This window comes from Apteryx rowi, unplaced genomic scaffold (genome assembly GCF_003343035.1).
Source record: "Apteryx rowi isolate R43461 unplaced genomic scaffold, aptRow1 scaffold_99, whole genome shotgun sequence".
NCBI classification, from domain to species: domain Eukaryota; kingdom Metazoa; phylum Chordata; class Aves; order Apterygiformes; family Apterygidae; genus Apteryx; species Apteryx rowi.
In genome coordinates, this window is record NW_020451304.1 from 808108 (window position 1) to 834216 (window position 26109).

The window sequence follows — 26109 nt, forward strand, 5'->3', positions numbered from 1 at the left end:
TGTAATCGACAGACCCACCTGCAAACTTGTAATTACCGACTCCCTCAAAACTTCAGTCCCATTTACTGTCTCTTTCACCACCACCATTCTGCTATATAAAGCTGTAATAACAGACAACAAAACTGTCCCTTACCAGAAGAGCTTCCCTCAGCCTTACTCTAGCCTCACTGGATCCTGCTCTCGGGAACTGATCGGAACATACAAATGTAGCCACCCACCTCTAGGAGGAAAACTGAGCTGCAGCCCTGGTGAAACATAAAGTTTATTTGACTAAAGTGACGCAAAAATTCTTAAAGAGCTCTTTGGCAGCAGATTATCTGAAATCAGACCATGTGAGAGGGACTGGTGTACAAAAACCTCACCAAGATGCTGAGTTGCCCACAGGCTGCGTTTCCGAGACTCTGAAGTGAACGTGGGGTTGGGGTTACTCGAGCTTGGATAACTCCTGGGAAAGCACTTCAAACCCATCCGAAGGACAGGTACTTTATAATTTTGTTTCTAACACACAGATATCTAAAGTATTTTATGCAATTCAGACAGACTCCTGGAAGGCTGTCTCCAGAACTTACCTTCTGAATTGAGCAGACATCGGAGTTTCATTAACTTTCCCTCTTCATTACCTCTTTCAACTTTGGTTATGAACTCTGTAATAGTAATGACAGTCTAAAATGTATATAGTATTTTTGATTGTTTGATTTTTAAATTAACTCTTAAGGTCTTAAAGTAATTTAAAAAAACCTGGGAAAATACAAATCTAACAGGACTTTGGAAAAAAATGCTTTGATTTTTGGTGAAAGTTTGCTCTGATTTTTTTTTACTATATGCTTTTGCTTGTTTTTCTGATGTTATATGCCCTCCTCTGCCTTTTTCAGGCACTTGTCCAGCACTTACGATATTAAGAGTCATATTCCTGCAGCAGAACATGTTATGACAATCTCAAATTAGAGTTTTGGCAGTCCATATAGTTGTATTGTGAACATAAAAACTATTTAATTTTTTTGAAAAAACATTAAACTACGACAAAAGAAAAATAAAGGGAAGAAGTAGAATCTGAAGCAAAAAAAATCAATGCAAACTGTTATTTATTTTAAAAGGATAAAGTAAATTTTATTAACCACATTGAATTATGTTTTAAAAGGTAAACTGTTCCAGCATAGTAAATTATCTTACTCAATGGGACAGATTTATTATAAACAATAAATCTGAAGAGTGTGTCATGAACATATGTATAGTCAATCATGTTTACTGCTGAAACCTACTGGCTTGCTGGGTTAGTCTGCTAAGTAATACAGAAGTTTAAGTGAGGAGTACAATGTAACTGAATATATAAATAGTCGTGGAAAACATGTTTTGATATGTTAAGAAAGCCTGGGGGAAAAGGATGGTGCATTCACTGGGCTTGGATTCTTGGGATTATTATGTCTGTGGAATTTTTTAAATGTAGGTTGTTAGCTGTCAAGCATTTTATCAGGAAAACATCTCACGCACTTATGCTTTGTCTTCTGGAGTCTTTGATGAGTGGATTGAGCATAATCTTGGAGAGTACTTTGTAAACTTGGCATGTGGCAAATGACTGTTGTGGGGGCATTTTCTAACTGAACGGGGGTAGATGAGTTTCAACTGGTTATACTTATTAACAAAAACTGCCCCCAAGCTGGAAATTTAATAAACAAGCAAACAAATTATTTCCACACATGGAAACATGCAGCATATTTAATCTCTTTCCTGCCTTCCTGCAAGGAAATGTTCAAGCTGCAGTGTTTTCACTAGGAACAGCATTAAGAGCCTAAAGAAATGTTGATTCTGTACCCTAGTGTTTTTTCTGAGGCTAATGTTTTAACTCTTGTCCAAAAATGTGTTTGTGCAGCTCTGTAGGTCTGGTAATCTGTATTTTATACAACTAATACAACATAATGAAGCCCATCTATGGGATAAGTGTTTCATAAAACACTTAAGTAGAGCTTGGAGCCTGAATAATGGGGTTGTAACTTGGAAATTGCCATTAACGAGTATCTTCAAAGAAACATCATCTGGGAACACTTGTGACTGTTTCTTTACTTTATTTAGGTAAAAACATTGCAAGTGTAAGTGTAGATACATGCATGCTGGCACACATATGCAGTCAACCTTTCACTTTTGAGTAAGCAAACAGGTCTCTTGACAGACTGTGCACGTTAATTTGCCTATGCAGAATCATATTAAGGAACAGAGCTCTATTTATTTGGTGATAATTGCTCTATTACAACTCTTCCTTCATGTGTATATAAATAGTTTGAGGAAAAAAACAAAAGGAATATCATTCCTTCTAAGCTTATCTGTTTCCTTGCACTGCGCGTGGACACTTTCCAGCCATAAAATGTATATTTTTTCCCCCCTCACCCTGTTGTTTAAATGACTGTCATCAGTTTGGCAGCATTCCCACTATAAAACAGTGCCTCTCCTCAATAATTTTTATTGGTATCTGTTTCCTGCCTACTCTATAATTTCAGACTGAAAGATGGACAAGATTATGACATAAAATTCACAATACAAGTTGATATTGCCCCAATAATATCATTTTTAGAAGCACTACTTTTACATCTTACCTATATTTAACCTTATCTGGGAACACACAGGTTAACTGAAGAAAGCTTGCTACTTATGCCATCCTTACTTTGGTAAGTAGCTTCTTATTCTCCCAGAAGGGTCACTGTTTCTGAGGGACTACTTGTTGAGTACAGCTCTACTCTGTTTTAATAAGAATGTGAGGCAGCCCTTGGACAGTTGCAATTATTCATATACAAGATCCATTTGGCCATCTATATACTGTAAATTTATTATAAGATATGTATTATAGTGATGTGCAGAAATATGAAACCCAATTACATTTAAAATCATTGGCAATGGGATCAGATCTGATATGCATGGAAATAATCCAGTATTTTCAGTGGATTTTGATCATTCTTGATCAAAAATCAGTTCTGAATACTTTAAAACAGATGAAGCATAGCTAAAAGAAACTGAAGAGATCAATTCCTAGTTGTTGAGGGATGGTCTAGATGTCAGCTTATATCTGCTTTGCACCTAGTATCTCTGATTCTCTGGTTACCAGCAGCCCTATTAAAGCTGGGACTGTGTATCATCTTATTATGTATTTATGAATATCAGTTTTAGAAATCTGAAATACAATCCATCACAGTTACTATCAATTTGCTTAATGGAAACAAGCTAATAGAAAAAGATACTCTAGGTACTCATTTCTTACTGAAATCAGTATATGTAAACACATTCAAAAGCAAATGGCATAAATTTGAGTTATGAACTCTAAATATGACTCATCTAGGACAAACAGCAGGTAAAATTCATCATAATGCAGTGCAATCTGGTTTCAAGATTTAACTGGCTGAAATTTTGTTATTTTCTAACAGCTCCTCATATTGGAGCATCTAAGCTATCCTGTAAAATTTTGACTAAAGTGTAATTCCTAGCCTGTGCAAAATGTGAGGAAAAGTAAGTTTAAGACGACTGTATACTCCCTCACTCCTCACATGTAGCAAAATAGGAATTCACTAGTCCACAAAAGCATGTCAGAAGGGATAATCTTTACAACGTTCACACTGTCATCCAAGTCACGTACCTCCCATCCTGTGCAGAAGACAGACTAGGACTGTGTGAGGAGGTATGGGGAAAGACTAGGAATGTTTACATCTATATTTATTAGAATCAAATATCTGGAAAAACACATGTATGTGCCTGTCACATGGTCAGAGTTGATACTGTGGCTCAGAGATGAGAACAGTACCTACAGATAAACCATATGGCATTTTTCTGTGTAGGATCCATGATTTCTATCCTCATACAAACTTTTTCTTTATTTCCTAGATAAAAAGAATTTCCACAAACTCTGTGCGTTTACATACAACTGCTGGTGCGAACTGCATCTTTACTGAAAGGCAGTCGAGCAGCTAAATAATTTTAACCATCTTAAATACTTCATGATAAAAATGAGATTTAGGTCAACTTAGCAGAAATAATTTTAACTTTTGAATGGAAATAAGGGAAGTGTTTGGTCTGTTTGCCAAGAATATGGGGTAAATTTGTCTTAGAGTTCAAAGCAGCTTAATTCTTTGTAATTGCCAGCATGTAAGTGGACAGAAGTAAGGCAGATGGAGCACTGTGAGCGATAGCAGTAGTGTGAGAATCTTCCTCCGGGAATGCAGTTGTAACTCAGTCAGTGGCTGGTACTCCAGCAAGTGCTGGTTTATTAAATCAGCACATTAAAAAAAAATTGTTTGAAGTGAAATATATGCAAATATACATATTTTGCAGCTGTGGAAGTTAAAATGTGTTTGATCATTTGAAGACAATAACTTCTGTAGTCATGCACACTGTGGCTCAACAAGCCTTGTGCTGAGGAGTTCAGCAAGTCAGAAATTTGCACTGCTGCCCCGTTGTAAATAAAGTATTCTCCAGGTGACATGAGGCATTATTGACGTTTGCCTCCCTTGAAGCATCCAATATTTGCTACACCTCAACCTGATTGTTTTAATCTCCTAAACACATTCAAAGTCAATTCTCTCCTTTCCAGAATACAGGAAAATCAGCTTGTATTAGAGTTCTGGAAAGATTTGTTTCATTGCATGGTGGATCATTAAAGGAAAGGGATCCCCACATTGCCACAAGAGGTCACTAACATGCCTCAGAAAATAAACAAGCCAATGATCCCTCAATCCCACCATTCCCTGCTCAGAATGGAACTGGACCCCAGGACAGTGATGCTCCTAGAGGATTGCTTTGCTAGATGCAATGGAGTTGTTTTTGTTTATCAAGGGGGATACAGGGCCTTTTACATCTACAGCACCGGTTCAAATTTAGCTCTATGGGGGAGTAACCAAAAATTATCATTTAATTAATATTTGGCTTATGTGAACTGTGTTGGAGGCTTCAGCCTAGCTCCTAGACACACATGAATTCAATTATCCACACTAGCATGTTCGACAAAAAAGCAAAGCAGAGAAGGGTTCCACTTGTTACTTGGTGCTTCTCTAGGGCAGAGCTGAGGTTCCCTGGAACTGAGAGAAGCCTCCCTCCTCTTTAGTCACTCTTTGCGTAAGGAGGAGTGCAGTTTACGGTGCTGGCAGTGGGGCACCTTCCACGCGCTTGTGGAAAGCACAGTACCAGTGAAGAGATTACTCTAAAGAGCAGAAGCTGCTCTTTAGAGTAATCTCTGTTCAGAGCTACTGGAGAGAGGGACGTCTCAGACACGACCTCTAAAGGAGCAAAGCCACATTTACAAAGCACAGATCAAAACTAAATGAAGGCACAGCTATCTTTCTTTTTTGTTTTCTCTTTTCCTTTTCTTTTTCTTTGGTAGTTAATTCTGTTGGTGATAAGAAGCCGATATGTATTTATATAACAGCAACCTTTGCAACAGGTCAGAACAAAACCATAATAAACTACCATTCCTTATATTAGAACCTGTAACCACAGAGAGATGGACATGGAGATTAAGTGGAGATTGGAGTGGGCTAAATCCTCCAGCACCAGCATAATTTTCCCTAATGAGCTTAGCATACATCTCAGCCTCCCACAGCGCTAGTTCTGCAGCTGTTTATACTGTTTATAGCAGTTACAATTCCTTCAGATATGTATTTTTTCTTTGAATTGTAACAAGAAGGGACAAGGAGGGCATTCTCCAGTGAGGTAACCTAAAGTTTATTTTTTTCAGGATACTGAAATCCTACGGTTCTGTAACCATGCTGTTTTCACGTGCCAGCTACACCTCCATGAACATAGCTGTAAAGTCCGTCACTCCAGAGAGATTTCCCATGATGGTTATCAGCTGTAATTCTCTTTCAGAAAGGATTAGTGCAAAGCCCAGCTGAAGCCCTGGAAAGTTTGCAAGTTATTTCACAGCTCTGAGATTAAAACTACTGAAAATCATACAAAAATATTTTAAATGATTTGGTATTACTTTCCTCTGGTCTGGAGAAGACCGGAAGGCACCCAGAATTGGATAAGACAACGAACTCGATTGTCACACATGCAGGAAAGCAACAATACATTCAGCAATCTCTCCTCAGCATAGGATGTGCCAAGAACTAGCTATGTGCAGAAAATAGTGTTTTATAAATACATTAAATGCTTAAGTCTCAGGTATAGAAAATTCAGTCTTACAAGATAATGTAGTTAAATCAACATACTTTACTGCTTTCTCATTTACGAATCAGAGGTGTAAAGTCCAAAAGAGCTCAGGTTACTTTTCCACGTTCCAATATTCTATTTAATATGCTCTATACAAGAAGGAGAGAAGGATTGGCTGTGGCTTTTCCTAGAATTTTTATGTTATCAGTGGTGGTGGGACTGTTTTCATCTATACAAGCTCCTTTGAGACATTTGGAAGGTTTTGGACTCCAAAGACACTGGGTTTTTATACTCTTACAGGTAAAACAGAAACTACTGTTCTTTGCCATATTATCTTTTTTCTGGAACTCCGAAGACATTTCACTGTTTGTGGATGATTAACTAATAGTAACAAAGTACTGTTATCGCAGGAATTCAGCATTAATGATGCACTGCGTGTTATATGATGAAACAAACATTATCTCAGTAAACACAGAACGTGAGCCTGAAGAACTGACGGATTTCTGGAAGTTTTAACACCTTCCAGAGACTGCTAGCTTGAGAACATCACCCTGTTTGCTCTGCAGCTTTGTAGCTTTCCTTCTCTTTCTGCTTGCACAGATAAATGTTTAGGAAGGGGTGTAACAAGTTGTCTGTGCACAAGGCTGGAAGCAGGGAACACCTTCAGCTTTAATAATTCTGGCACTGAGCAAATAGTATCCCCTCTCCGCTATCGTTTTTCCAACAGTTAAAACTGAAAGAATGCTTATTCTTCTGGTCAGGATGTTATAATGATATTTACTGTGGTAAAATGCTTTGAAAAGGAAAAATGAGATGTAATTATTGTCGTTTAATATTTGGTGGCATCGTGTAGATTGTGTAACACCTTGCAAGCTATAAAGAAAGCAAGGTTAACGCCCCAGAGGCTATACAGCACAAAGGATCAGTTCCTATTTTGAGATTTCATTGAGTGAGGGCAGCTGGACAGCTACGTTACCTCGGCAAAGGAGCAGAAAACAGAATGTGACCAGCTAAATCACGATTCTTTTTCTGTTCTGTGTTCTCAAGGAAAAACAAATTGCTTTATCCGTGTTTTTTTTTTTTTAATTTATTTTCTGAACAGTTTACCTCTCCTGGATTATTCTTCCAGTACGTACGAAGAAAGAAGGTAAAGCCAGGGATTTTCTCAATGCCTGTTTCTTTGTTTAAAGGGCACATCATAGCATAGGATTCATGCTCACTACCCTTCCCAGGTCTGGAACCAGGGACAGGTTTTGTCCTAAATGAATCCACAAGTTATTTCTTACTGATTCAAAACAACCAAATTGAAGTCTCCTGACCTTTTTTTTCATTATTAGTACTGACTGAACCTCAAAAGTTAGTTATGTAAATGCAATGACATTTAAATAGCTTTCTAAACCTTCACTTAAGTCTTGGAGCTCTGTTGCTAAACATGGCAGGCACTGTGGGATTTCTGAAGACAGATGATCATGAAATGTAATTTGCATATCTATTGCTATCTAAGTATTTGTTTAAATAACTCTTTTCCTTTAAAGTTGGGTGAATCTGGAAACTAGTGCTAGAAGTCTCAGGACGATCTTATGAAAAGGAGAAGTCAGGCCAAACACCAAACTCTGCCTTCCTTTGTGCAAACTGGCAGTTCCACCAGCTCCCTGGCTGTGCAAGCGGTGTTCGGAGGGGGGACGTGGGAGCAGGTGAGAGCAGCACCGGCATTGCCTGTGAGCTGCCCAGCAATGCACGAAGCCCAGCAAATTTGGCTCAGTGGTTGTAAGCCAGGTGCACAGACTTCTAGTGTAGAAGAGAGAGGTTACCTCCTCCCTATCGGCTTTCTCTGTAGATCACTTAGTTTAGCTATCTGCTAAATGATTCAGATTGCATGTTGTGACGGCTTCTTATTTCCAAATGTATTTTAATCACAGAATCCGTGGTAGTTGTAACTAGAAAGTTACCATCATCAGCAAGCCCTATAATGCATTTTTAAACTGTTTTTGACTTCTTAGATGGTGTTCGTGCCTACAGTCCAGTGGATTTAAATATGGAAGGGAAAATCTAAGAGCACTGGGAATAAAAGAGTGGGGAAACAAGCCACGAGGGGACTCTGCTGCTGTCTGTCTGCAAGTAAGCAGAACAAATCTCTTGGAAAAATGGAAAAAAAGGCACCAAGCAATGAGACCCAGCCCCTGACTTCCCAGAAAGATGTCTCAGACTGTAATGAAGAAGACTGTAAAGAGAACAGACTTCTGGTCAGAAACCCTAAATCTGCTCTGCGACTAATGGAGGATGGGAATAAAGTCCACCCCAGCCAGGGAGATAAAGGGGAGGCAGCTCAGATCTCAAATGGTTATTCAGGGGTTCAGAGCTCTGTTCCTTGCAATGGAATGGGAGAGGTAGAAGATGCCCAGTGCACTGCCCCAGCAGCCACAACCACCACTACAACCACCACGTCTACCACCTGTGGAGCAGAAGGCCAGCAGCAGCTGATGGAGCTAGAAGACAGAGAGACCTGGAGTAAAAAAATTGACTTTCTGCTCTCTGTCATCGGGTATGCAGTGGATCTGGGAAATGTGTGGAGATTTCCTTATATATGCTATCAAAATGGAGGAGGTCAGTGACTAGTTCTATATGCTGTTCCTTAATACTGAACTTCCTTGCTTATAAATGGATGAGCTTAGTGGCTCATTTTAATATCATAAATGACAAATGACTATGGGGAAATTACCAGTCTTTCAAGCAGACTGAATACTGGAACAGGATAACTAGAAATTATTTAGCAAGATAGAAAAATCAGTACAGCTAGAAATTGAGAGTTGGTTAAGTGCAGAATAACCTCCCAAGAGAAGAGACTGAAGCCCTGACACAAGGAATATTTAAAACCAAATTAATCAACGTGTCAAAACACTCAGTAGGAATGCTAGGTCTCAGTCTCGCTGCATTTCAGCCAATATAAAATCTAATCAAGGAGAGCTTGAAAAGGAGAGACTTTTGTCTCCGTGATGTACATAGGCATTTTACTGAAGAAATTAATTATTTTACATATATCCCATCTCACAATTTGTATCCAAGACAGACAGTACAGTCTTTGTGAATCCTAGGTATACTTGCTACAGAAATGTGAGAAGTTTCACCTGGGTGTTCCTTCTTATTCACACGGCTAAGTAGTTACTCATAAGAGAAATCCCATGGTAATTCAGCATGGCACACTGGCTGGGGAGGGTATATGCGTTTTCCCTGCAGGAGAAGGAACTGTTGGTTATGGAGTGCTGACACTACTGGAAGAGAACTACTATGGAAAGTTATAATCATCTGCTTGCTTTCTTGCAGGAGCATTCCTCATCCCTTACACAATTATGGCCATCTTTGGAGGTATTCCTCTCTTCTACATGGAGCTAGCACTAGGACAGTACCACAGGAATGGGTGCATTTCAATTTGGAGAAAAATTTGTCCCATATTCAAAGGTAATGAAGGAAAATGGAAAATTACTAGGAACTTTCAGAATAACTGGAAGGTTTTCCTATAAAGATGAAATTTCTGAAAAAAACTTTTGAAAATCTTCAAAAACAAAGTAAGGCTAATTTAGACAGGATTTTGGCTTTGCAAAGAAAGCTTTCATAAAGCTTTATGTACATCTGTAGATGTGTGTGCTCATATACATGTACTTTCTCATATACATGTACTCTCATATACATGTACGACACGCAAGTTTCCAACTGACTTGAAAGAGGCCTTTCTCTGCTAGAAAGCTAGAGTTTCTTGAGCTAGAAAGAATCCAAAAAATAAACAAAATAATTAATGAAGCAAATACAACATAACTGAATCCAAGACAAAATTAAAAACAGGGAAGCAGAAAGATCTATAATTTCTATTTCAAAAATATTGTAAAGAAATTATTCCCCATCTTCAATCTGTTCAGTTGCTATCCTATCAAGGAGTCTTTTAGAGTAGAAGGACCTGTTCTATACGCTTGTTATCCTTGTTCCCAGTGTTACAGCACTGGTTTTGTCCTTGTTTTTTACTGAAGTGGGAGATGTGTACTCCTAAATTCCAGATTTTAGGAACAGATGAAAAAACTATATAAGCATTTTCTGCCTTGAATAAGGATGCTTTTCTGCAATCAGAGCCTGAGTCTTTCTGAAGACACTAGAAATTCCAGTGTTGTAGACACTTAACAGGGTATGTGTCCTTCCTGCAGGGATGCCCGAGACAGTTACTAATCGTAGTTGATGTGAATAACCAATTCCTTCTCTTTCTAGCCTTAAAAATTACACTCACACTCACTCTCATGTAACTATTTCCTACCTTACTAGGAATTGGCTTTGCCATCTGTATAATAGATCTTTATGTAGCCTCCTACTACAATACCATTATGGCTTGGGCCTTTTACTACCTCATATCCTCCTTCACAACGGAGCTGCCCTGGACTAGCTGCACAAATGCTTGGAATACAGGCAACTGCACTAACTACTTCAGCAAGGACAATGTCAGCTGGGCCCCACACTCCATCTCTCCTGCAGAAGAATTTTATACGTAAGTGCATGTAAGTGGAGACAGTAATATGAGACAGAATGGCAGAACGTGTAGCAAGCTTTTCTCTGGAGGGGCAGAAGGGGTATTTATTAATGGTACTCTACTCTAAACTGTTCAAATAACAACATCTGTAGCTGTATGTAAGCATAGGCCGTGGGAGGGTTACTTTAACTTTCCATTTTAGATCAGAGGTTCCCAAATTTTCTGGCCATTATCAGCTCTCATCATTTATCATTGATCATCACTGGTGTACCATTAATATAAAGCTTTTAATTAAAAAAAAATCAAAAATAATATGGCTCTGAAGACTACTTATCAAGGCTTCAGGACTACTAGTAATGCTCAGACCACAGTTTGGGAACAACTGCTCAAAGCATACTTATGTTAAGTATTTGTTACAAAAATACCTATATTGTGCTTTTCTCTTTCAGCCGCCAAGTTCTACAGGTGCATAGGTCCAATGGACTGGATGACCTGGGGGGCATTAGCTGGCAATTGACCCTCTGTTTATTGTTAATCTTCACCATTGTATACTTCAGCATCTGGAAAGGGGTGAAAACATCTGGCAAGGTGAATGCAAAAGTAACAGAAATCATTTGGTATAGTACAGTTTTGTGGCAGTTCTGAAAGAGTTGATTAACATGACAGAAAGTTATCCTAGACTGTCTTCAGGGCAGGGATTACATCTCCTTGTATTTGGGAAGCACTTAGCACAGAGTGACTGCTATTGTTATCTAAATAATATATAACAACGAGTTATGTCACTATTCTGTGGACAAGAATAACCCTGCCCAGATAAAGCCTGGTTATATACACATAAATTGCCCATTTACAGAACTTTGAGAACTTCATATGAAGTTGTTATAAATGCTAAGGGTTATCATTTGTTTAACTCATTATTCTCATTATCAACTGTTAATTTTCTACCCATGGCAAATGCTATCTCAATGTTTTCCCTCACAGGTGGTATGGGTGACTGCCACGTTCCCTTATGTGATACTCTTCATCCTGCTAGTGAGAGGTGCAACTTTGCCTGGTGCCTGGAGAGGTGTCCTCTACTACTTGAAACCTGACTGGCAGAAACTCCTGGCCACTGAGGTTAAAAAAAAAAAAAAAAAAAAAAAAAAAAAAAAAAAAAAAAAAAAAAACACTACAAAAGGGAAGAGATTCACTTTTAGCCTATATATATACATCAGCCTATATATATGTGTGTATATCAGCACATATATCTCCATGTCTATTTGCAGTACAGAGCATGATTAAACAGACAGCATAGACTTAAAAGGCTAGCTTCATGCTATCATTTAAACAGTTGTGCTATTCTTTTCATAATCATACAGATTTTTTGAAGATTAGAGAGGATTTCTGGTTCTATTCTGCTATTCCAGTTTTTAAGTCCATCACTGATTTAGCTTGTCCTAATAGTAGAGTTCCCATACAGTGGTTTGAATATCATTAGTGATATAATAAAAAGAAAAGAAAACAAGTGACCAAACAATATTTCACCAGGAAAATGGGGCACAGCCCAGCATTGAGCAAGGAGCTATTATAGTTGCTACCACATTGCAACACAACCCTTCGCCTATGATAGTCACACAGAGCAAACTAAGTTTACGAACCTCTAACAACTGCATTAGCTGCAGGGTTTTTTGACTGTGAAAGGATCATTACATACTCAGGTGGACTTTCCCACATCCAGTGGTGTCTACTGTCAGGCTGGTGAGTGAATTTATTGCCTGCATTCAAATAGTGCAGGTGACCAGAGTTGAAATGTAAGATGTCCATCTTGTGACAAGCTCTGGCAGATAAGCCCAGAGAGGGTCTCTATCCACCAACTGAAGCATGACTCAAACAATGATGAGTGGACAGGTGCAAATGCATGTGGAGAAGGAATAAATGAGGCAGGCCTGCGTACACCACCAAGATCTGAAAAGAAGAGAGGAGTCAGGAGAAGACTAAGCTAACCAAAAACCCCAGACATTCCAGTATCTGATTTAGCTTTGAACACTGTGGATGACAAGCAGTCCATCAGGCTCAAGGCTGCATTTACTTCACTGCATATGAAAGACTCTAGTGGGTAGGATAATAGAAAAAGTCCAAAGCAATAAATACTACAAATAAAAAGATTAAAAATTCTAATGTTTGCAAGTCTGCTGTTGCCCAGCTGATATGGAGAGTTTTGAATGAAGAGGAAATGAAAAGACACCAGTCTCTGATAAAGCAGCATCTCCAATAGGGGACCACATCTTCTGAAAAAGCAATAAAGGGCATTGATATTGTATTGGATGTATCTGAAGTGAGGACAGCAGATTGCAATCTGTGTGCTGGACGATGACAGAGCTCTATCTGTGGATGGTACAGGATGGCCTCACACGACAAATGAGAATATTAGAAATGAGTTGCAATGAACTCCATGTTTCAATCAAAAGAGGATAAATGAATGAGGACTTTCACCTTCAGAAAGAACTGATATTAGTACTTCAGAAACACTACTCATTAAGGCTATGGCCACTTTTCAAGTACAACAGCCTTTTCATAACAAGATCATCACACTTGCATCTGTCAAGGCTTCACCAGAGTTGAACTGAGTCCTTAGAACTAGAACTGCATCCACACTGTCAAATATATTTTTGTAAGTCCAGGAAAAAAATGGGCAGCAGTCATCTACTGGCTAGCCTGGCCGACCCGTCTGCACAGCCAAACACCGGACTATTGCACAGAACAGAGTTTGGAGGAAGAAAGATGGGCCAAACCCATTGCAAAATCATGGATAGGAAGCTCCTTATATATTGCAAAAGCTGTTAAACTCAATACAGGCAAATCACTGTGAATTAATGTAAGATGCTGTCAGAAGTGAAATTGTCACTGAGTACTTACAATGTTGTGTAAAGAAATGCAGTATCATTTCTTCCTATGATGAAATTCTGTTGAGGTAAATCCTGATTACATCACCAATGAAAATAAGCACAGCAAAGACACTACAAGTATAGTGGATATTTAGACCTCTCACAAATCTACAAAAAATACATTTCAACACACATGCCTAACACAATGGTTTAGACCAAGCCTAGGATACAGGCAGACTAGTGAAACAGAGTTTTGTAGAGCCAGTAATATTCTGAATCTGCCAAACTTATTCAGTCTTTTTAATGTGATTTTTTTTTTCCTTGATCTTAACTATTTTTCAGGTTTGGGTGGATGCAGCAGCTCAGATTTTTTTCTCCCTTGGTCCAGGTTTTGGGGTCCTACTGGCTTATGCCAGCTACAACAAATTCCATAACAACTGCTACCAGTGAGTTCTACCTTATTCTATAAGTAAAACTGAGTTAAAAAATATAAGTGTGGGCATTTATGAAAAAGAAACAGTGCTGGTGAAGGACATTGAGCTGTCAGACCTGTATACATATAAATCAGATAAAAGTTTATTCAAAGAACCTGCAATCTAAAACATTCTTCTCCATTGTGCCTACCCTAAAGAGAGATAATCTCTACCAATTACAGCAATGAGACTAAAATGTAGAAACTTGTGAAAAGAAAATAACTACTCCACTGCCAAACAAACAGATTATAATTATTTCATCTCTGCAGTCAGTTAGGATATGACTTTAGAGTCCTGAGTTGAAACGTAATTTTCAGTTGTTCCACATTTTCTTAAGGATTCATATTTATATTTTGTAAAATAAATTCCTCAATTCCTTAATATTTCTACAGTAATTCCTATATTTTAAAAATTGCAATATAATTCCAGCACTCAAACTAGTTTGCCAGACTAATGTTACAACATCTGTCTGAAGTTCTCCCTTAGAAAAAGTAATGAGAAAAAGTAGTTCTTTTTCCTTTTTTCATACCTGCTGCTTGTTCTTTTCACTGCATGCCTCTAGTTTCTGCAAAAGTCTATTCAGATCAGTAACTCAGCCCATCTGTTAGTAAACTATCCTTTCCAGCAGATGCCGAGTCCCTGATACGAGTTAGGTCTTCTGTTGCAGAGATGCTCTGGTTACCAGTACCGTGAACTGTGTGACCAGTTTTGTGTCTGGATTTGTCATTTTCACTGTGCTTGGATACATGGCTGAAATGAGGAATGAAGATGTATCAGAGGTTGCCAAAGATACTGGTAGGCTACCTTTTTGTATATTTGTATATTATCTTCTGGATTGAGAGAGGCCTTCACTTTCTAACTAACTACTGAGTCACTAAAAAGGCAGGACCAGGGCAGCAAATCTCAGCTTGAGCAAGTGGCCCAAATTATGAAAAATATTTGACATATAATTCAGGATGTGGTAGTATTTTATGTCAAAGGCATGGGTATAAATGTACAGTACAGCTAAAAATCATTCTATAGGAACAGGATACAGAAGTCATACTGCATACAACTTAGCAAACCTGGTTGAAACTAACTGCACACAGCAGTTAGAATAGCCTGGGGGAAGAAGCTTTCCATTAGAAGGACAACATGGTACAGTGAAACAGCCTGTCTTCCTCACAGCACAGCTGGGCTAACAATTATCTCCAATTCTCCATTTTAATATCAGGACCCAGCCTTCTCTTCATTACTTACGCTGAGGCCATTGCAAACATGCCTGCTTCAACTTTCTTTGCCATCATATTTTTCCTGATGTTACTCACGCTGGGATTAGACAGCACGGTGAGTAGACAGTATCTGAGCAAGCAGATCTGGCGAGCTGGATGAATAGCACTTGGTGGATGGCCTTATCCCAGCAAACATCAGAAGAAACAGAGTTACAAATACTGTGCTGTCATTAAAGGGTTTTAAAGCAGGATAGCAACATTAATCTCTATATGCCTTTTGTAAGATAGCAACTCCTACTCCAATTTCAAAGTTGGAGAAACTGAGGCCTAAATAAAATTAAGTGATTTGTCAAAGTCACAATGTGACAATCAGTAGCAGACCTGGGAACACAACGCAGAGCACTTGAATCATGATCTACCGGTTGAATGCAGCCTTCCAGGTTCCTTTTGTCTTGTAATTGTAAACCTGTAAATTAATTACTACAGTCTGGATTTTTTTCACACTAATTAGATTTAAAAGGTAGGAACTGAATGTGGCCTTCTCAACAGCATTCCAAAAAGATGTTCTAAAAATCTTTTGCCATGTGAGTCTGTTCTTACAAATTGGGAGTCCATTCCTTCCAGGATGGCTAAACTCAGCTGAAGTCACAACCTTGGTTTTACTAAGCCATTTACTACTTATCATCACCTTATTACTTGTAATAGAGTTCTTCCCCAAATGATAAGCACTTCCTACAGAAGTGCCCCACCTTAAAGAACTAAAAAACTCTGAAGGATAGTCTGAGCAACAGCCATCCCAACACTACAGGCAGAATAAAGCACCAGTGTTTCAGTGCTCTGAAGTCTTTTTTCTTGTTAAGGCTGCCTTCTGTTTTCCATTGATTTTTCCATGCTTTTCAGTTTGCAGGACTAGAAGGAGTGATTACTGGAGTACTCGATGAATTCCCACATGTCTGGGCCAAACGCAGGGAACTGTTTGTCCTTGGATTGACCATCATTTGCTTTTTGGGGTCACTGGCAACCCTGACATTTGTAAGTATTTTACCCACTCCTCAGCTTTGCTTACTGGCAGTTTCCTGCAGATTACACCTTGGAGATGGTAGTATTTTTTTGAATAGAATTTCAAGAAGTCGGATTAAATCTCCAAACTATTTTCTTTATGCATTAGAAATCTATATTTGGAATGAGTGTGAACAGTAACACTCACTAGAAAACGTGTTGCAAAACGACCATGTTGCAATTCAGCAAAACTCTGATGTGCTGCATATCATAAATGACCCAGCCACTGCTCAAACTGCTAAACCACTAAGCAGACAACCTTCTGAATTTCATACATGGTTTACTTCTCTTCCTCCAAAGCTACAAAGCTGTTTACAAATTTTAAAAATCGTTATTTTCATTTTCCCAGTGTTTGAAAAACATTTCAAATTATCTGATAGAAATGGTTGTAACTGACTTTTGCTGGGGTGTTTGCTAGAAATTTCTAGCAATGAATTTCCTGGATTTTCCTCATCAAAGCAGGCAAGAAAGCACGGTCAGTCACACCTAAATAGCACCTTCATCACTTGTGGGATTTCATTTTCATAACGAGCAAAATTTTGAATTAAGTGTTTAATGATCGTAAGGGACATGGAAAAATATTTCACTTTCCTGTGACATTTCACACTCCACTTACTCATTTATGTACAACTCCCTCCTCATTTAAAGCATTTACTGTAACAGGAGGCCTAGTTCCTCTCTGACACACAAAGCTTTCCTCCTTTACTGATTCTAGATCCCAAGGGAAAGAAAGTAAAGTAACACCCTATTGGTTTCCTGTTCAGTAGCAACGGCTCAGGTTGGAGAAAGATGCCATTGCAAAAGGCATGCAAAAAGCAGAGATCCCATCAAATCTCATTTATTAATTAAAATCCAACCAGAATTGCCAGCAGATTCAGTTTCAGCTGTTCTGTATGGCAGGAATACGTTTGCAAGGAGAGAGGGAGGACACACAGATCAGCAGTGCTCGCAAGGATTTCACAGGCAAGAACAGCCACGAAGCAATAGAACCAATTGAACTGCACATCCGTGAATGCTCTGGTCCGGACAGAAACAATACAAAAAACCAGTATTACAGAATTGCCATCACCGGCGAACCCTGGTTCACTGATAATTTGATTTCCTTTCTAGGGAGGCGCATATGTGGTAAAGCTGTTTGAAGAATATGCCACTGGCCCAGCTGTCCTAACAGTGGTGTTTCTGGAATCAGTTGCTGTGGCCTGGTTCTATGGTGAGTTTACTGCCCTGCTGGCAATCAATGCCAAGGAGATTCCCTTCGCTCCTGCAGAACCGCTTTACCTCTGTTTCTGCAGACAGGACCACTGATGTCTCGGAAAAAGTTTATGTATTGCCAGATCTGTGAGAATTATTATTGATTGTTCCCTGGCAGAAGTACAGTGACATCCAAAAGTAACAAGAGACCTAATTTAGAATAATTAAAGATTTAATGTAATTAAGAATTATGGGGACAAAACACTATTTCATCATGGATTCTAAATTTATTTGCTGTGCATAGTACACCTACTTATGAAAAACTTGTTTCTGCTGTTGCCACTCTCCTCCCACTTGTCTCCACAGGCATCACCCAGTTTTGCAGTGATGTGAAAGAAATGCTAGGCTTTACCCCAGGCTGGTACTGGCGAGTTTGCTGGGTAGCGATTAGCCCCATCTTCCTTTTGGTGAGTTTGCTTTACAGCCTTTTTTCCCAGCACAAGAAAATTACTGTTGAACGATGCAGTTCCTTAGAGTTTTAAAAGTTTAATTGCAGAATTTTCTTGTAAAGTTCTCTAGCAACAATTCTTGTTAAGCCAAAAATGTTCAATTAGTGAGAAATCCAATAAAATGCTGGTAGGTCTAGTTACTAAATCAGTATTTTAAGTTTTTCTGTAGATGAACTAATAAACAAGAGTGGGTTCTCAACAACCTCCTCAGTGAACAAAGCTACTTTGCTTTGTTGCTTTATATTTACCTCAGCAAAATAAAACAATAAAAGATGATGATGAAACATACTGTCAGGGGAGGAAAACCAAGATAATAATTAAATATTTACTGTCTCAGTAACTGCTGACTGACAACTTTAGAATATCCCACTTAAAATGGGAACCTTTATATATCTATAATTCAGAATTGGAAATACTGTCCCAATGTTTGACTTGGCAGTATTATCGGTAACATTTTAACATAAAGTGTTCATTTCCTGATCCAAAATTAGTTCACACTGCCTTTTATTGTTACTAGCCTTAGCGAGAGCGGAGCAGGTCAAGATGGAGTTTATAATGCACAGAATGTAGACTTAAGGCCTACAGAGTGAATTCAAAACACTGTTGTAATGATTAATGTGTTTAACTGATTGTCATTTTATTACCTGTTGAAAAAAAAAAGGCTATAAATAGATGTGTGACACCACAAATAATTTTTATACTACGGTCTTCTTTGTGATCCTAAAACAATAAAACAAACAGAGAGGAATACAGCTTTGGTGATGTGGTTACTAGGCAAAGCTATTTGTATTCTCAGTGGAAACTAAACTAAACTAAGGAAAGTCCATAAGTTAATTTGTTATTTCTCTATGGAAATTTTGCTGGTAATCTGGTCTTTTGATGATACCCTGTGAAAATGGAGTTGGAGCTCCTTCCAAGGATAGTCACAAATATTATTTGTGTAATATTCAGCTAAAAAGTTTCCTGCTTCACAGGAAATTTCTCAGTCATGAAGCATATGCAGGATGAAGACAATGAATCAAATTCTAAGTAAGATGGAATTACACATTTTTTTCCTGCTGGGAACACATGGGACCAGGAAGACTTATAGTAGTACCAAGAAACAGATGTGCTTGTAGGAACCCTGAAACAGTACAACCTCATTCAAGCTGGACAAACCTGGAATTACACAAAACCGTCTCATTCCCTAAAACCTTCATTATGGACCTAAGAAAGTTGGTCTCTGATAAAAATGACAAAAATAATAAAATAGGTGTAGGCACGCTTTCAGATCAGAGAATAATGCAATGTTTGTTTAACCTTAAAAGAACACTTATACTATATATCAAAATAAAAAGCATGCTCAGTAAGATTATAGAAGAAGGAAACAATCACGATGGATGAGAATGAGTTATAAACTGTTAAGAAGCATATCTTAATACATCATTCTAAAATAGTCAAAAGCAGGGAGAGAGTAGATCAACAGGCGTAATCAAGTTGCAAGAATTAAAACATGTCCTAAGGAAAAAATTCTCTCTATTTCCACATAGTTGGTCAGTTGGTACAGTATTAATTTTTAATCACACTTATTTCAAAGCAGAGATTTGTGATCATTGTAAAATTCAACTGAATGACAAAATAGCTACATTAAATGCTGCCATTTCAGACCATATTCATAGGCCATTTATATGTCAGGCCCACTGTGATCTTCGGATCCATAAACACCACACAGGAAAATAATCTAATAGCATTAATCTAGCTAACACCAGAATATTGTATCCAAACTAGTGTTAACATTTGCAAAGGCTACTGAAAAACTGAAACACGACAGGAAAATATCACAGAAATGATATAAAGTTTGGAGAAAATATGTAACAGTGAAAAAATGGAATCTATATAGCTTATCAATCACTAAGAAAATTGAAAGTTCATGTGATTGCCGGGTGTAAGTACTTTGACAGTATTTGAAAGGGTATTAGAAGTGTCTTCAGCCCAGTAAAGAACAGCATAAAAAAAGCAATACAGTCGCTACAAGTTAAATTCAGACAAATGAAAATTCACCATGTTAGTAGTTAAATATTGGACAAATGGCTAAGGAGAATGGTACACGTGCCATTTCTGATGGCCTTAATTTCAGACAATGCCTTTCTGGAGGAAATGTTTTAGTTGGAATCAAGTAGTTATAGGGCTCAATACAAGGGTAACTGGATGAAATTCTACATACTGGTATTGATTAATCTGATTTTGTCCATCTAACCATCTTTTTTTCCTTTAAGTAAACAAGTTTGGTCCTGTATTTTCTTTCTAATGCTCCTTAGGCAAGAACCATCAGCATACTTATTTATGGAATAAACAATCCATACAGGAATTTTTACCTTGTTCCTTTCAGTTACTGGTTGGGTTATATGCTGAAGCTCCTGAGTTCATCAAAGTCTCTGAAGGAAAGGTTGGATACCCAATTTTTTTTTTTTTTTTAATCCATACTAAAGACTCTTGGGATTTTTTCAGTGTCAATATGTGTTTAATCCTTTTCAAGTCCTACTCATTTTTTTTTAGTTCAATGCTATGTTGGGGCAGAGAGTTCCCTAAAATAGTGTGCGCTATCAAAATACATGTATTTATACATTTTTTCCTTCCAGTTTGTCACTTGCAGCTTTCTGTCCAATCCTCCTGAGCTACGGCTTTTTGATTATAATTATCCCTATTGGACCACAGTAGTGGGTTATTGCATAGGAACCTCTTCTGTCATCTGCATTCCAATCTACATGGTTTATCGGTTGATCATCACTCCAGGAACACTTAAAGAGGTATCTGATATGCTCTGATGATTCAAGTTTATTTGACTGTTAGGAAGGACGTGAGTTCTATCAATCAACATCATTTGTGGCTCTTGCCAGGGTCTGATGCCTTGGAACTTGAGGATTATTGCTGCTTTGTTCCTAGTCAGCTGGTAGCTCATTGTCCCCTGCCCACTGAGTGACACAGTAATATCCCAGGCCTTGGTAAGGCCACTGACATATTCACACCAAATATTAAACCAGATTATTTTTTTAAGCTCTGGTGAACTGGGGCTTTCTTTACAGATCACACACGACACAGTATCAACTAAATACCAGTGAAAGATAGTTCCCTTGGGCATGTCTATGAGAACAAATTTCTTTTTCTCTTCCACACTTAATAAGGTTTCTCTGTCATACATCTATAGCAGCCTCCGATGACATTTGGGGAGTTTTCTTAAGTTGTAGGTAAATACCAGTTCAGAGAGAATATGTTCAAGTGGTTCAGGGTATTCAAGTAAATTACAAAGTCCTAAACATTAATACAAAATCTGTCTTGCTTGGATTCAGACAATACCTGTTACAAATAATTAATAAATAACATTGTGTGCTTCTACAGCACTTTGTCTTCATAGTGCTTAGATAACATGAGCCTGAAACATCTTTGTGTGGTAGTTCAAGAGGTGTAACTCAAATAAATAGAGTCATATTTTTATTACAAATCCCTTTTCAAAGGGCTGTAATGTTATATATTACCTCCAAAATTAATCATTTTCTAACATTGATTTCTTTTTGACAGCGTATTCTGAAAAGCATTACTCCAGAAACAGCCACAGAAATTCCATTTGGAGACATCCGCATGAATGCAGTTTAAGTTGACCTATTTTCTGTGGGAGAGAGGGAAAGCATAAAATTTAACTTTCCCCATATTCTCCCCTCCAAAGAATTATGTTTCCAGCTGAGACAACAATTGGAGGAGTTTTTCATGGAGTCTGCCACTGACAACAGGCAGTTGGAAACACGGTGCCTCCAGCACATACATCCAAGCAATTCAATGAAATCTGCTGTGCACTTCTAAATAGACTGTATTCACTGAAGAACTTACTTATTCTGGAAACACAAGGATGTCCGTATGCACGGGAATACAGTTATTCCATGCATGGACACCGGGGCTGTTTGCAAGTATGCGTGGTTGCATAAGATGCTATAGGATGAGTATCAGCAGGATTAGATTTAGAATCGCAAGTCTGTGGCAGTACTCCTGTATCTTCCTCAATGTGATCGTCTGTACTGGGCCATGTCGTATTTGCTTCTAAGGTTCTAACTGCTTAAACTACACTGAAGAATACGAAAATATTTGATAGCCATACATTACCTAAGTAACACAGGGTTTTATAAACTAAAAAAAATWAAAAAATTAGTAAGTCCTTCAATCTCTAGGTTTGTTGTGGGGTAGACAGAGGAAGATGTCTTGTAAGAAACAATCCTGAACAGCACTATATACATCTCTGTGTACGGCAGCAAACATATTTGGTAGCATTATCCTCCTTTTTATTTACTGCACTTTGTAGATGATAACAGTTTCTGCTAGTTGTTTTTTGCATACCAAATACTACAAAAAAAATCCATGATTTTTTGTAACGTAGGCTTCGAAGTCTTAAATCCTTTTTGCTTTCCTTTAGACCCAATCAAGCAACAACTTATCATGGGGAACTTGACAAGCATTTAAGTTGTTAGCAATTACTATACTGTTTTCATAACTAAGCTAAATATTCAGTGTCATTGTACCGACAGACTTAATATTCCCAAAGAAACAATGAATTATTTTGAGTTCAGATGCCAAGAAGTGGACCCTCAAAGCTCTGCTTTTTTGCTTTGCTTTGTTTGTTGTGGTTTTTAAATTAAATTTCACAGCTAAAATTTGCTAGACCCTGTGACTTTTTCTGTTGTTTCCTTGTGCAGAACTAAGGCTTAGAGTAATCCCTTTGGCTGGCTGATGAAATTACTTTTAACAAACTATACAAACCTGCTTTGAAGATTTACTAGCTCATATTCTAATGTGAACACATTTGGTTTTCACCCTGAAGAAGAATAGGAGATATATTTTTTTAAAATTAGAAATTGAGTTCAGCAGGATTGATTCTGATCAGAACTGTTTATTTATATTAAATTTTGAGGCAGTGATATACAAATTAAATTCCATGCCCATACTAATCTCTTTATACTTTATATGTACATGTGCCTTCCAAAGGTAACTGCCCTTTAGACTGACTGCAATTGCCAAGTCAGTTGGAGGACCACAGTTTTGCTGCAGTTACACGGAAGTTTAGATAAACCTAAGTAGTCATCGTTTATATAAACACTTGCATTGTATTTTTACTCTACCACATATTATAACAGTCTAAGACAAGTAAAATAGAGCATAAAAGTCTCTTTTGTATTTCATGGTCTACTTAGGTGATGTAATGCTAAAAATAACAAGGCTATATATGCATTCATAGCAGTAGGCATTAAGAAACCTATTGAAAAGTTTACATTGGTGCAAAGAACTTACCACGCCAGAGGAATACAGTTGCGGTGTGTTTTCAGTCTGAAAACATTTTCATCACTTCCGACAAGGCTTTTCTGCTTAGGTGTGCAGATACCTCCTATGAGGTATGCCTCTCACTCCAGCCGTTGACCCGAGTTCACTTATCTTTGGGTCTCAAGCCCAACTTCCAATAAGGAAAGAACTTAAAGGGACAATGATTTGTTCTGTCTAAATTACTAACAAAAGATTCCTAAACTAAATTATTTTTAAAAAGGGAATATGTTCTTACATTGCCACCAGAAAAATGTAATAAATCTATCTTACTGGACAGTTACTCATAAAAAATAGTTTCACAGCTTATAACTCAAGTATTTTTGAAAAGTACTTTCAAAACTGGCTTCATTGTAGGGGAGAAACAGTTTGAGATTTTTTTTAATATTAGAACACCATTAAGATTTTAAGGTACCAAACAGAAAATTACTGAATTTTTAATTAAACTTTTCAGTTTGGAGTTTATTAATTGAAAAATAGATATGAAATGACAATGTAAGATGAATAAAGTATTCATATGCATCTAGTATCAATTATGGGAAATGAAGGAGGAAAAAAACCTCCACCTTCTCCATTCTTCAGAGTGATGTTTGAGTAATGCTAAATTCCACCCCCCCCCCCCGAATGGATAAATATCATAAATATCATATATTACAAGTGGAATTTCCTGCCAGGGCTGATACTGTTTCCTGCTAGGTTCATCCCCAACCCCCCCCCCTTTTTTTTTTWCAGTTCTGATTGTCAGTCACTAATGTATATCCACTTGCAAAAGTCTCTTTAAACAGACATTCTGCTTGCTACCTTTTATTAGGAAGGGAGAAGGTGGGGACAAAGACTGTTAGGTTAAATATGAGCATCATCTGCATCAAAGTCAAAGGTTTCTCTTCTAGCCCTTGCAAGCAAACTGAAACTAGGAACATTACTTCTAAGGGAATAATTTACAGAGTAATAATTGCAGAAATCACTGCTATTTAGTGCTCAATACTACTGACATGTTATGGCTTTACAACAGCATTTGAAATGGCAAAAGACACACCTTTAATTTGTATTATTTAGACAGTAAAATACAACAGACATTGACTATCTGGGTGGTTTTAACACAGAATGCTGAGTAACTGCCCAAGAAATGCCACTGTTTTCTAGTGGAACAGAAGTCAGCCAAGAAGACCTGATCTTAATACAACCACTGTAATAGTCACAGTGTAAAATAAAGCAAGTTTTTTCTGCTTGAATTTCTCAGTTGAAAAATGAGATAAAGAAATTTTCCTAAAGATGTACTGAAAGTGGCAGAGATTTTTAAAATCCTTTGAAGATGCAAAAAGCAATGTAGACATGCATAGTCACAGAAAAAAAAATTTTTAGAGTTTTGCAGTCCAAAGATTACTAGCAATGCTACATATTTACTTTCTTTTCACCAGAATAATCCAATTTGTGGTCTCTACAGGAACAGGGAGTAAGGAGCCTTCCAGAAGTAGATTAAAAATGTCTTGCTATATAATCAGATAAAATAGATCTATATTTTCATTCTACAAAAGCTGAATATGCAAGTCACATTAGTTCCCATTCATTTTTTTAATGGCATATTAGTTTGAGTTTTTCTAAATCTTGTTCTTATGATCACTTCATTTCTTAATGTTTAGCTCAGTGGCTGGAAAACTGAGAAATTGATTTCATTTATTTTTATTGTTGATTCCTTTTTTCTTCCTTTTACATATCCATCTGAAATAATTTAGACTAACTAACAGTTATCAGGTAGCTCAATAAGCTGGCATACCATAAACATAAGTTTTGTCAAAAACCTAGTTGATACCAAAGGGGCTGCACTGCAATTAAAAGGGTTTGAGGCAAACAAGTTCTTTCATCTCTTCAACTCACCTTCCACTTAACCTACCACACAAGTAAATCCCACCCTCTGTTCTGCACAGTGAAAAGGGAACTTATGAAACCAGTAAATTCGGAACGTTTGCCTTACAAACAAGGAGTAAAAGAATTAAACTGGAGTTTTAGTTGTACAGAACTAAGTATTCCCTCCAACTTGTACATGATGCACCTGTATTAATTTATGTGGCTGTTTAGTTACAAGTGTTGCAAGCTCACTGTAAGTCATCAGTATGTGCCTTGTACTGTAAACTGTTATTGTAATAAATTTAATATTCATAATCCATCTGTAGATGTCTCTCGTGTTTCTCTCTTACAGGAAGTTTTATGCTGGCCTAGAATAGATCCCATTTTTTTAAAGCAAAGATAAAACTCAATTTCAAGAAAAAGCAGAAAACGTAGTCCAGTTTACTACACCGACAAGGCCTCTTTGACAAAGAGCAGAGTATTCCCTTCGGTGTTTGAACCTTGGCCTGCTACTAAATACCCTGTTTTCATTCTATTCCAACAGAAGATCCAATGTACATGACATTTGTTTAAACAGAACAGCAAAAGCAAACTCTTCCACGTTTGGAGTAAATGCCTAGTTACTCAATTAACTTGAACATAAAATTCCATTTCAGGTCTTTGTGAACTGGCATGTTTTTACCTTTAGTTGAACAGACATTTTACCCCATTTATGAACAACATATTAGAAATATTAATTAACTGATGGTGACACAGTGACAAAGTCAAATTCTCCAGACATCAATGCAAAAAATATTCAAAACAATTTTTTAGACAACACAGCTGGAGACTTTAGTTATGATTTAAACCTAACACAAGCAGGTACAATCTACTTCAGTCTGAATCTGTGTATGACAGGAATTTGGTGCCATGTCATCTGCTACTAGCAATATAAAATCCCATTAATTCAAACTATGCCTAGACCCTGACCTGTGATCAAGAAAACTTAAG

The 26109-nt window shown here is 37.6% G+C and overlaps 1 protein-coding gene across 2 annotated transcripts; it reads left to right on the top strand.

Annotated features, from left to right (window-relative positions):
* On the top strand, positions 1-25438 carry SLC6A4 (solute carrier family 6 member 4). Of its 2 annotated transcripts, XM_026055162.1 has the most exons (15): positions 1-479; positions 7226-7270; positions 8124-8727; positions 9445-9579; positions 10429-10648; positions 11080-11218; positions 11612-11746; positions 13837-13940; positions 14635-14762; positions 15181-15293; positions 16079-16210; positions 17348-17447; positions 17795-17895; positions 20556-20723; positions 21493-25438. In XM_026055162.1, exons 3-15 carry the CDS (start codon positions 8268-8270, stop codon positions 21565-21567), a joined length of 2010 nt encoding a protein of 669 aa, XP_025910947.1. In that variant the 5' UTR covers positions 1-479; positions 7226-7270; positions 8124-8267; the 3' UTR covers positions 21568-25438. The 2 variants fall into 2 exon arrangements, with proteins under 2 accessions (XP_025910947.1, XP_025910946.1); XM_026055161.1 differs by lacking the exon at positions 7226-7270.
* The last annotated feature ends 671 nt before the right edge of the window (positions 25439-26109 follow it).